The 13831-nt window shown below is 39.0% G+C and overlaps 1 protein-coding gene across 3 annotated transcripts in view; it reads right to left on the bottom strand.

The window, feature by feature from the left end:
* Positions 1–13831, bottom strand: part of umad1 (UBAP1-MVB12-associated (UMA) domain containing 1) — a 248776-nt gene that overhangs the window by 52215 nt on the left and 182730 nt on the right. For all 3 annotated transcript variants that reach the window (XM_085988359.1, XM_085988357.1, XM_085988358.1), the window contains exon 3: positions 6175–6257. In XM_085988359.1, the coding sequence (XP_085844485.1) occupies positions 6175–6257 (83 nt within the window). The remainder of the gene's footprint in view (positions 1–6174; positions 6258–13831) is intronic.

Below are 13831 nucleotides of genomic sequence, written 5' to 3'. Positions count from 1 at the left end.
AACCTTTGCTGAATGTGGCCCACGCCAAGTGTCCGGATGTCGAATGGGGCCCACCAAATAAAATGAGTCTGACAACCCTGGCCTAGACCAGGATAAATGGCTATTAAAATAGGACATTTGCATAGTCAATATACTGTGCTGCCTTTGATCTTTAACTGCCCTGACAGCCTAAAACACTGCTTCAGAGTAACACTGTTAGTAATAGAGAAACTTACTGATGGGGTCAAATAATTATGCTTTTACTGGTTCTAGTTTTTACAAATGTTTATTATTAAGCATTTTACTTTTTATGCAATTCCACATCTCCACGGGGGATCTGGGAAAAAGGTGTCAGCAGCTGGAGAGGCCAGGTCAGGCCCTCATTGCATATCAACAGCCATACACTGCTGCATGAAGCTGCAATTAGGTTACTGATACTTGCACCTTCTGTCTCTTCTCGAGTTCAGTTCACTTGAAAGGTTACTGAATACAAAAGAAGACATGAATCTTTATTAATCTTTGCTCATTACTAGACCATCTGTCAAATTTAAAAATGTTCACAAGGAACAGATTTGATTAGTACTGGAAAAATGGTTGTTACTTTGTTTTAAAGCTTAAATAAGATGCAGCCACACACTTGCTAAACATGTTTGCTCATTTGAACTTAGAAGGAACGACATTTTAAAAAAATTATCTGGATGGGTGAGAGCAAGTTTCTAGACATTGCAGACCGCTAAATTCAACAGGTTTGCATATGCCAAACCACATTACAACACATTTCAATGTTCATGTGTTTTTTTTGACCTGAATATCAAAAGTTGATGGGCAAAAAAATATATATGTACTGTTATCGGTGTGTGAAGTAGGATGCTTTTATGCTACGTCTCAAAACTTATGCCACAAACATATATATTCCTTTCTTTTATAAGAAACCAGACCATTGTCTGGTCATTATAGACTACAAATACTTGAAAGCTGGAGACGGATGAGATAAATACAAACATAATCTAAAGAGACAGGTTAAGATTTTAAGTACATACTGATCATCATTTCCCGAGATGCCATCAGTTTTCTCACCCTGTTAATACTCTGAAAGATAGTCTAACTTTGTGTGTCCTAAAAGGGATAGTTCAGTCTCCAGAAGTTGCTATGAAAGCAGCAACTGCAATTTTTTTGACAACTATATCTTTTCAGACTTTGGCAACTGCACACTCCTATATTTCAATGTGACATCAGTATTAGAGGTGGTGAGTTCTCATAATCTATATATATAATAAAGGAATCGATCTGTCTGTCTGTCTATCTGTCCTTCTGTCTGTCTGTCCTTCTGTCTGTCCTCACGTGTGCGTCTGTCCGGCTATGCGCTCGAAAGTTATAGAGCATACCTACGCGCGCGTTACCTCCAAAGAAAGCTTACGCTTCCGGGACGGTCGTAAGCGTATTTACTTTTCGGTCGGATGAAAATTGTTCGCGCCTTATGCAAAAAACCTTCAAAATTAAACTCATTATCTGCTACTTAGCATTGATTGACTGACGTCAAGGTTCGACCAATCCTGTGCCGTCACAATTGACCAATCCTACAGTACAGTCCCCTGATGGTTGGCCAATCGGTGTGTGTGTGTGGGCGGGACTAATCGTTTTCATCTCAGGGATGTGCCAGCCATTGTTTCACTGCTTCCAGCTCAAACTACTCTCCTTATCCAGCTTTGAAAAAGTTAGTATCTCTTTTAAAAATAACATAACATTTACCAAAAACGTTTTATAAGTACTTTGACTTTCATCTTTCAAGGTATTAAAAAGGTAGAAATGTTGCCCGGCAGCAGTTTGAGAGAGGGACACAGACAGGGCCCAAAAGCCTGGGACTCGATTTAAAATGTTGCCCGGCAGCAGATTCACAGAGGGACACAGAGAGGCCCCAAAGCCTGGCACTCGATTTAAACCGCCCGGCCCAAAACAGCCCTGGCAAAGCCGGGCTCCCCCAGCTAGTTAACAATAAAAGAACCCTAAGCCTGACTGCCTTGCTCTTGACATCTGTCATGATGTCAATTCATGTCTTCTTCACTTCTACGTGGGGCCATCACCTTCACTAAGCTGTTTTACTATTTAGCCTTTTTAGTATTATTGCTGACAAATGGCAGATTGGTAACATCAGCTTTTTATCCACTTATTCTGGCCACTACTGCATATTGCAATCCATAAATTTTAGAAATTTCCCATTTGAAAATGCTCAGCACCAGCTATTACAGCAAAAGACAATCCACCATGGCACTGTACATTCCATTAAATGTGGTCATAACTATCACACTCAACAAGTTTTCAGGATGGAAGCCTGCTTAATGGGCTAAAAAAAAAAGCTCTCAGCATCCCAGGAAATAAGAGCCAATTAAATTTCTACACGATCTGCTCACAAGTTACAGAAAGTGCTTAGAGACTCTAAACTAAGGCAGGTCTGGTAGTTTGAAGGTACTTACAATACTGATATTGAATCTAACATTTTTTTTAAGACTGAGGCACGAGGCTACTTTGGAAAGTTTTGGAGAGAAAATATTCAGAAAACTTTTAAAACGTTAAATGAAGAATTTTATTGTATATATGTCACAAATGGATTTTCTGTGTGGCTCACAGAAAATCAGAAGATATGCCATTTTATAATGACAAGAATGATATATCATGTAGCATACAATGTATTGTCCCCAATGGTCCCCAGATTCAGCCTTCTACAGCCTGTCAATCTGTCTGGTTGCCGGTCGTGGAACGGAATGAAAAAATGATAATGAGGTCCTCCCGTTAAATTCAGCAGGAACTCCATCTTCTTGGGCTTTCAGTGTCTCCTCACCCCAGCAAAGATGCTTCCCCCCTCCCTCCCCGTAAATATTGGGGCCAATGAAGCTGATAATATGGTTCCTGCGCAGTATCACATGCATCTTTGCATAAATCAGCTTACCTAACCAAATAATGTGAAATCAGATCATTTATATCATTTTCTTGTGCTCCAAGCGCATCATGAGTGATGCGCAGGGAATGCCAGGGCTGAAATGTCAGGTGCCAGTAGCCAATAAGGTAAAAGTGGCACCAGGTTGACAATTTTCTTTGCTTTTTTTTTTAAGGGCGGTGCACCATTCAGCACCCCTTTCAAACAGGCGCTGTGTGGGTGGAATGTTGCTTAAGCACTTAAGCCACATTATGGGGTGGTTATCCAATTTACATGGAAGTCAGGGGATTAAAGACCCTAGAGCACAGCTGGTGTGCAAGCCAGCAGTCTTCTTTGCACTCACCTCCCACATTGGGGTTCACTGGGTGCTCTAGAAGTGCTGCAAGCCTCAGGCCTCTGCACCCAATTTTCCGGAGAGCAGGCGAATGATGTGTTCCCATTGGATTATCCTAGTGTTTTATCCTCATTCATACTCGATCCACATTATCATTTCATGTACAAGACTAATCCACATTCATATACAGTTCTCATTACCAATTCCATAGGTGTGCAACACTTGTCTGTTAATATCGCCAACAGTAATTTCAAAGCTTAAATTAGTAAGGTGGCTGGTAAGAATGTGATCAAATAGGCCAAAAGGGCTTCTTCAGCAAAACCTATTGTATGATCTTGTGAATGAACAAGTCTAAACAACTACCGAGTAAGCTGCTAGATAGTAGATTGCTTTATCTCAAACTGACAAAATGTCATCAAGAGTACTTGCAACCAATGGAAGGAAATCTCTTTCTCTATATGGGGAAGTATGATGTGCATATGGCACCTTCTCGGACTCTCCCAGATAAGAACACAAGAATATAAGAAATAGAAGCAGGAGTAGACCATTTGGCCCATCGAGCCTGCTCCGCTATTCAGTAAGATCATGGCTGATCTTCCACCTCAACTCCACTTTCCTGCACTATCCCCATATCCCTTGATTCCCTTAATATCCAAAAATGTATCAATCTCTGTCTGGAATGTACTCAACGACTGAGCATCCACAGCCCTCTGGGGTAGAGAATACCAAAGATTCACAACCCTCTGAGTGAAGAAATTTCTCCTCATCTCAGTCCTAAATGGCCAACCCCTTATTCTGAGACGATGCCCCCTAACTCTAGACTCCCTAGACAACATCTACCCTGTCAAGGCCCTTAAAATTTTTAGACATTTCAATGAGAGCACCCCTCATTCTTCTAAACTCCACAGAATATAGGCCTAGTCTACTCAATCTCTCCTCATAGGACAATCTCCCCCCCCCCCCCAAATCCCAGGAATCAGTCTAGTGAACCTTTGTTGCACTCCCTCCAAGGGAAGTATATCCTTCCTTAGGTAAGGAGACCAAAACTGTACACAGTACTCCAGGTGTGGTCTCACCAAGGCCTATATAATTGCAGGAAGACTTCTCTGCTCTTACTAGATTAGGAGTTCACAGGGGTGAACCCAACCTCTGCAATTCCTGCACCTCCACTTTGCCCTCATTTCATAAATCATGGCCTGGAGTTTCCACTCGATTGTGCTGGTTTTCTCGGCGCAATTCCCCTCGATATTGGCATAAAATCGTCATTTTTAGTAATTTCAAATCAGGTTACTCACAAGTGGTGGATTTATACTGTGATTTAAAATTCTTATTTTTTGTGATAAATGCGTTTTCAGTTGTATTAGTTAAACTTTACCAAGTTACCAGTTTTAAATATATTACGGAATATTTCGGGAAAAAAATTACATTTTATAACACTGCCCGATTGCACTGGTTCATGGCAGATTTTATGCTTGGCAATATGCAAATAAGTTGGAGCGTAATCTCGGGGGAAAAAAATACTTTTCGAAATGGGCGCAATTTTGGGCCAGAATCGCTAATTGCACCCAAAGCGGAAACTCTACCCTCATATGTTTAAGATGTGGTGACACAACAACAACTTGCATTTATATAGTTCCTTTAACGTAGAAGAATGTCCCAAGGTGCTTCACAGAAGTGCAGGGAAAATAAATCAGGCAAAAAGTATATCTAAAGAAGATACTGTGGCGGAGCCACCAAAGGACTCAGAGCGGTTGTACATAATTCCTTTAACAGCAATATAGTTACTGTCTGTGTCTGTACCTTTAATTACACTGTTTGACTGTACAATGTCTAGTTACTTTTACAGCGCGGTTTCAACGTGATGACGTCATGCCGTTAGTCACATGATTCCCCAATGGCGGGAAGAACGTGATGACGTGATGACGTCAGCTTTCAGACCAGAGGATCAGTCCTCGTGGAGCCTTCAAGGAGAGCAGACCTGTATTCGATGTATTCCAGCAGTTTCTAGTTAAAACCTGTTTTGTTCCATTAAAGTTCATTGTTTTAATTGCCTGAGTCGAACTCAGTCTTTTCGATAGGAACCTCCGTTCCTACAATACAGTGAAAAAGTGTTTTGGCAGGAAAAGTTAGACAAATATTTTTATACGCATTCATTTTAATTATAATTCTGTGAGCTGTTAATTTAGATATAAGTATCAATGCAACTGAGAAGTCAGGATAGGGCTCAACTAATGAATGAAAGTTCAGACAATTAATAACAATTTTCCTTTATTTAGAATGATAAATAGAAATGTCACTTGAAAGCTTCATCTCATTTATCGTTGCATGTTTTACTTTAACTATATCTATTTCAAGCTTGTTTGAATTTGAAGGCTTTTTTGCTATTGCTATAACTGTGTCTAGATGTTTAAGATGAAGCATGTAGAAAACAAAACTCTGGGTGTAAGGATTGTGGGGGTGGAATGGAAAGAAAATTATGTATTTATGGAAGCGGCACAAAGACAGTTCATAAAAGATGAATTTACACTAAAAGGGTTACCAAGGTTTCTTCTAAAAGCATACAGTGAAAGGTTGGGGAGCAGTCTGAGGCATGAATATTTACAAGTCCTGAAAGCAACCTAACTGACACACTGTAGGAGTAGCACACATAAATATTAAATGATTGCCATAAATGCAATAGTAAATGAAAACATATCTACATGACCCATGCTTCAGTTTTACTTTGTATATACTGTATGACATTTATATTAAATAACTGTCCCTAATGCAAATGCAGCATAGGTGTCCAAATACAGAGTCATGGAAATAATGCTGTATCAAAGAGTCTGAGTGTTTATAAACCTGATTTATACATAATGATTTTATTCATGCCTTATCAATTGTAAATAGCATGTAAACCAAGTACCATCAACCATTTAATATTCTGTACCTGAGTTGATTGGCAGCATGTGCTTGGCGCTTGTCCAACTGGCACAGGACTCTGCAACATTTCTTTTTCACTTGCTGTTTCTCCTGTAACCAAATACATCAACAAATTATAAGCTAGTTCTTTCATAAAACAGCTAGGTTTTGCTGACGAAGGCTAGTTCAGGAATGATTTGGGACCACATACTGAAACTCAAATTACTTGCTTGTGTGCCATGTTATGAGTAGCTTATTTTCCATAAAAATGCATTTGAAATGTGTAATTCAGTAGATTTTAAAACTGATTTTTCTTTCCAATTCAGTTCTGCAACTGTGATGAAGTAAAAGTTTAAACAATTGAAAAACCTTCACAAATTTGAAGAAAAAACAAAACCATAAAGCATCATAATAGTTATCCTTAAATAAATAACACTGCTGCTTAACACTGCATATTTTTGTTATTGCATAATACCATTTTGTAATGTTACAACACCTATGATTTTCCCTGGATGAATGCAAATCTCCAAACCTCTCAAGCCACTGACCTTTGGAGCTCAGAGCTTGAATGCATTTTTCTCATGGACAGTATTGTTTTGCTGATGACTGGAAATGTCAATGGAAAAATAACAAAAACACTTTAATCAGAACCAAGTTTGGTCAGTGAAATCTGCTGAAAAGTTTAGTAAATTCTGCAAATATTTAGTGTAATCAATAGGACAATTACCTCACACTTTTAACATTAATAAAAACCACAAGAAAACATATAGAAAGTACTAGACTAATTTATGAAACAGCTTCATATGCTACCGTATTCAATCATTGTAGCTATTGCATATCTTAAAACAGATTCTTGCATTGATCCATCACAGGCTTGTAATGTGTGATGTGAAATTTTCTCACTGGTCTAGATACTTTTAACCACCATTTTGTGAAAAGTAGACATTTTGTACAGTGTTTTGCAGAGAGCTGACCACAATCATAGCAGCAGTCACTTTCACTCAGCCATCTACAAATGTATAATAGAAACAGCTATTCTGTAAAGTAAAAACACTGCATCATGCTTTTGGTTAATAGTTGCTTGGTGATTATTTTAATTTTGGAGGGTCGTGTGACAATGGAAATGTTGTCAGACCCAACTCCAAAATTATAAACCTGATTTTAATGCAGGTATTCAATTTGAAAGTTCAACAGTAGAAGGTTTCAATGAAATGTCCAGAAAACTTAATTGAAGAATTCAGTGACATCCAGGGAAATTCCAAACCAACAGATTTCCACTGACCTTGCTGGGAGATAGCCAGGAGGGACAACTGTGACACTATCTAACAAGATATTCAGAGAATGTAAAACTGTTTAACAGATGTGTAGAAATAGCATCTTAACTGACTGACGGGCTTTGATTTTCCTATTTATGATGCCAGTTAATACAAATTAAAATATTTTTGACGTTCAACCCAAGTTAGTTTTACCCTAACTTGTATGCCAGGTTACATGCCTCACAAAATATTATAGAATGTTTTGTTTTACAGATCACTGACTATTAAGCACCTTGTGTTTGATAAGAATGGGGACTAAATATATTTAAAGAAAAAGACTTGCATTTATATAACGCCTTTCACGACCACCGGACGTCTCAAAGCGTTTTACAGCCAATGAAGTACTTTTGAAGTGGAGTCACTGCTATAATGTGGGAAACGCAGCATCAATTTGCACACAGCAAGCTCCCACAAATAGCAATGTGATAATGACCAGATAATCTGTTTTTGTTATGTTGGTTGAGGGATAAATATTGGCCAGGACACCAGGGATAACTCCTCTGCTCTTCTTCGAAATAGTGCCATGGGATCTTCTACGCCCACCTGAGAGAGCAGACAGGGCCTCGGTTTAAAAATATGTGGTGTAGGAAATTCCTAAAAGAAAGCAAATTAAATTTGGACAGTGTAAGATGTTGGAACTCGCCCTGAGATTTTCCCTAGACAAGAAATCCTATTACTATCTGGTAGACATTTTCACCCAGTTTTCTCTCCTCTTCATCCTGTGAATGGCAGAATATGAGTTTTTGCTTATGATTCCCTAGAGAGCAAGCCCCTAATCTCAGCTATACTATCATACAGGAGTGCAATGCAGAGACCAGGCACTACTCTGCAAGGGATATGTTATTAAAGAAAGAGCCACTGCATTCAGTCTTGCTCACTTCCTAGCAGCTATATGGGTTAGGTAATTTAAAGTGCAAGGAAGAACGAGCAAAAATGTTTAAATTAGGAATATAAAACAAAAAATGGGACAGGAGCAAACTAACTGTAGGTAACAAATGGGTGCACTTCCTTTGATGGCTCAATGAGTTTATCCAGTGAATAGCTGAGCTTTATAGCTAATGAAGATTCCAGGTTCCAACCCTGGTCTCTGCTGAGTTAGCTGATACTTGGGATAGCACTACAATTGGCCTCAGTTAGGGTGGGTAAATTTGGTGGGCATTTGTGCTCTTGTGATTCAGAAATCCATGTTATACTTGTGTGGATATTGAATGAGGACAGAATGTGCAATGCCCCCTACAGCCAAATATCCGACTGACACTGATCATCAAGATGCAAACATGAATAATGGTCACTTGGATGAGGGCTGGGAAGGTGCCTTGCAGCCATGGAACTGAACCCTAATAAGGTATCAATCCTTTCAGGAAAAGGAGTGGGAAGAAAATTGGCGAAACAAAAAAAAAGTACTGCCCATATAACACTGAATCAAGTAGCCATCCCTCCTCATCCTTGAAGAAATTCAAAATGAATCACCACTCAAAAGATGACCACTATAAAAATAGGTACTGGATTACTATTACTTCTTCAATTAACTGATGGATTTATACAGGATTGTGTAACCCAACAAATTACCAAAACAGGAAAGATAAGAAAAAAAGACGTACATTTGTACAGCGCACTTCATGACCTCAGGACATCCCAAAGTGTTTTACAGCAAAAGTTGTACTTTTGAAGTGTAGTCAATGTTGTAATGTAGGAAACACGGCAGCCAATTTGCATACAGCATGCTCCCACAAACAGCAATTAAATAAATGATGAGATCATCTGTTTTAGATTTTGTTTGAGGGATAAACGTTTGCCAGGACACCAAGAGAAATCCCCAATTCTTGGAATAGTACCATGGGTTATTTTATGTCAACCAGAAAGGGCAGACTGAGCCTTGCTTTACCATCTCATCCAAAAGACAATACCTCTGACGGTGCAGCACTCCCTCAGCACAGCACACAAGTGCCGTCCTAGATTCTGTGCTCAAGTCTCTGGAGTGTGGCTTGAACCCACAGCCTTCTAACTCAGAGGCAAGAGTGCTACCACTGAGACAAATACCAACCATTGCATGAGTTATCATGGAACTGTATCCATTTGCTGAATTTCAGTATCTTTCATATGAGAGGGAAAAACAGATTCATTGTTGTTGTGGTGGGACACTGAACTATGAACTGGGCTAGTAACAATTAATTAGTGATTGTAATGCTAATCTCTAGAGTCAAATCAGCATTGCCTATTGGGTAAATTCAATCATGTGAGCTTATTGTGTATCTGCAACCTTTGAAGTTTCAGGAAAAATTAAAAATATCAAAATATGCTAATTTATACAAGCAATGCACATATTACTTGTAGTTGAAAGCTTAAATTTTGATCCACAATGTATGTATTGTACATGAGACTAAGTGGCTTCTTCTATCCTGTTGAGCTCTGTGCAAAGCTCCAAATGTTAACCAACTTTCTACTAATACTGCAAAAAAGAGTTAATTTCATGTTCTTTCCCCCAAAAACATGCAATTCAATATTTCACAAGTTTTTCTATGTATAGATAAGGTGAAAGTAATTTTGCAAAATTAAGTATCAACCATGTCAGGCCATAAAGGGATAATTCCACGAGGTTCCGCTCCCTGCGTATAGCCTTTTGAGACAGCAGCACGAGCCACAAACTAGGTCCTATAGCCGAACAGCTCTGTCTCTGATCTGCACTCCCATTTAGCAAGGCTCCACGATGGGAGCCTTTCTTTGCAAAATAATTCCTCAAGCGACAGCACAATCAGATCGTGGATTTGGTGAAGTATACAACTGCGGGCCCAGCTCTTTCAGGGAGGAGCAGAAGCTGAAACTAGACAGCATGACTTTCAAGATTAAGTATATTGTGGTAGAGCAGGCATGCAGTAATGTGTGTACACCAGAAATCTTAAGGTGAGCTCTCAGGTGAACAACTAGCTATCACAATAAAATTGCACTTAAGTTAGCAGATGAAAGATGATTGGCTGAAAGGTATTTCCACCTTTACAATGAGGCAATGGTATTGAGATATCACAGGGGATTTAAACCAGACAGTTGTGGTCTGCATGAACAACTCAGCTTAGCAAAAACAAAAACTGAAAAATATATACTTTTATTAAAATTGATGTATTTTCCCAAAACCGACTGAATTATATGAATACTACACTCAAGTACAGAACTCTGATTTAAAAAAGGAAGAAAATTAATAAAAATATATGCTCAGCGATATTAACCTTTGAACAATTAGCCTGAAATTACTTTTGTCCAATTCGAACACAGCCATTTAAAATGAATGGGTTAAAGTCTCTGTTCAAAAAGCATGAACAGTAATTTCACATGAACATGTTAAACATTCCTACACTGTCATTTCTAGGTTAATACTTCTAAATATAACCTGAATTACCATAATAAACAGAAAAGCAAGTACATAGGTTGAGCTTATAAAGATCTTCTTCATAAATGGAATAAACTGTAACCTTTCATATTGTACATTATTGCATATGATACAGCACATGCAGAATCACATTGTTTTAATAAAATATTCTTCATGTTTTAAAAGTTCTTTTTCGGGTCTGTGCCCTCTCCACTTCCCTCTATCTCCCTGGGTCACATATGAAGAATGGTGAAAAGGTAACCTTCCTCTGGCCTTCAGAGATTCTGCTCTGAGCTTCTGCCAGGAATATACTAGGATAGATTGCTCTCAATTTAGAATGTCAGCTTGGCCCTGTAGGTAGCACTCTCACCTCCAAGTCATAAGGTTGTGGGTTTAAGCCCAGCTCCAGGACTTGAACACAAACAGGGCTGACACTCCAGTGGAGTAGTGATGGAGTACAGCATTGTCAGATGTGTCCTTCAGATGAGATATTAAACCAAGTCCTCTCTTTCTGTTTCAGGGAGTTTGCCCAATGTCTTCACCAATACCACCAAAAACAGAATGGCCCAGATTTTGCATTAATAGTAACGGTGAGGCCAACAGCGTTATTATGGAGCTCCACGTTATTATGGAGTAAATTGGACAGCAACTTCCGGAGTATGCACATGTGCAGTTAAACGTGGAAATCCAAAAGTTACAGTCCAAGTTACCAAGCTCCTCCACAGGCTGTGTTATAACAGAGCCTCGTCAATGGACTCAGCATTGAAATACAAGCAACACCGTGAAGTTGGGGCACTTACCCACTAGTTACCCACTAAACACACCAGAAAAATTTATGGCTGTCGCATTCAGGGGTAAGTGGTAATTACTGCCAAACAACCTCTCTGGCCCTGAAAATGTAATTTTTACAAGTGTGGAGTCTCATTCCTTCAAAAGTTAATTAGTGTTGGAGATTTTTTAAACTTTTTCTGTCTGCCCCTGTTATGTCTCTCTCTTAATCCCATCTTTCTTTCCCAATCTTTATTCCACTTTCTGTACATGGTTTAAATCTAATTTATACTTTATATTCCTGGTTTAGACTCTGCATATCTCAGTGAGGATTCTTCAAACTGATTGGTGAAGAACCTTGCTATTTCTTGTCCTGCTCAGAGACACCACAGATGCCCTGTAGAGGACACGGCACTGGGATCAGATGCCAGATTAGAGCAAGTTTCCGCTCAAAAGCCCACAAAAACTTTCTGGGCAGCTGTTAAGAGAGGTGAATGGTGAACGCCGTTCCTTCACTGCTGACCACAAATTCTGGGCCATTAAGTGGTCAGTCATCTCATTGCTGTGTGCAGAATCTTGCTGTGTGCAAAATGGCTACTGTATTTCCTTCCATAACAAGTTATTTTCAGCGCACGGAATATCAGACCGCAGTCTTCCTCTAACATACTCAACTCTATTGCAGCGGCTGATTCAGAAAAACAATAGAAATTTTTAGTGATTTCTTTTCATTAACATATTTTAGAATTTATGCTGAAACTTTATGAAAAACACAAATTGCCACTGAAAAAATTAAGTTACTTATTTAAATCTGTTTTGTCCCATTATATTTACCTACTAAATAATATTAGAAATAGATTTTTTTAAATGTTAGTGATGATGAAAAAAGAAATACAGGTCTGTCCAAAAATAATTTACACAAAAAGTTAACTTCAGCAAGCTAACGTGGAAAACGTCATCAAAAATATTCTGTTTAACAGTACTTTAACATCAGAACTCTCGAAAGGTAAAGTGCTTTTTTAAACAAAATGAAATGTTAAGGATGCTTATGGAGGATTCGACATTGCTTCTCATTAATTAATGCATTACATCATAGAATAGTACAGCACTGAAGGAGACCATTCGCCCCATCGAGTCTGCGCTGGCTCTTTCGAAGAGCAGTCAAGTTAGTCCCACTTCCCCGCTCTTTCCCCATATCCCTGCAATTTTTTCTCAAAGTATTTATCCAATTCCATTTTGAAGGTTACTATTGAAACTGTATCCAACACCCTATCAGGCAGTGTATTCCAAATCCTAACCACACGTGGCATAAAAAAGTTTTTCCTCATGTCACCTCTGGTTCTTTTGCCAATCACCTTAAATCTGTACCCTCTCATTATTGACCCTTTAGCCATTGGAAACAGTTTCTCTCTATTTACTCTATCCAAACCCTTCAAGATTTTAAACACCTCTCTGCTCCAAGAATAATTCAAGTTTCTCTAGTCTATCCACATAACTGTAATCCCTCATCCCTGGAACCATTTTAGTAAATCTCTTCTGTACCCTCTCCAAAGCTTTCATGTCCTTCCTAAAGTGTGGTGCCCAGAATTAGACACAATACTCCAGCTGGGGCCAAACTAGTGTTTTACGTATATAGGTTTAGCATAACTTCCTGGCTTTTGTACTCTATGCCTCTATTTATGAAGCCCAGGATCCCATATGCTTTATTAATTGCTTTGTTAACCTGTCCTGTCACCTTCAAAGATTTGTGCACAAATACCCCCAGGTCTCTCTGTTTATGCACCCCCTTTAAAATTGTACCATTTAGTGTGTACGGTCTCTCCTCATTCTTCCTACCAAAATGTATCACCTCACAGTTTTCTGCATTGAATTTCATCTGCTTTGTGTCTGCCCGTTCTACCAGCCTGTCTATGTCTTCTTGAAGTCTATTACTATCTTTCTCACTGTTTACTACACTTCCAAGTTTCGTGCCATCTGCAAATTTTGAAATTCTGCCTTGTATTCCCAAGTCCAATTCATACTAGATTGATTCCTGGGATGAGAGGGTTGTCCTATGAGGAGAGATTGAGTAGATTGGGCCTGTACTCTCTGGAGTTTAGAAGAATGAGAGGTGATCTCATTGAAACATACAAGATTCTGAGGGGGATTGGCAGGATAGATGCTGGCATATTGTTTCCCCTGGCTGGAGAGTCTAGAACTAGGGGATATAGTCTCAGGATAAGAGGTCGGCTTTTTAAGAGTGA

This window comes from Somniosus microcephalus, chromosome 5 (genome assembly GCF_052327205.1).
Source record: "Somniosus microcephalus isolate GS21.2 chromosome 5, FLI_Smic_1.0, whole genome shotgun sequence".
NCBI classification, from domain to species: Eukaryota; Metazoa; Chordata; class Chondrichthyes; order Squaliformes; family Somniosidae; genus Somniosus; species Somniosus microcephalus.
This window is presented reverse-complemented; position numbering and strand designations above follow the sequence as displayed.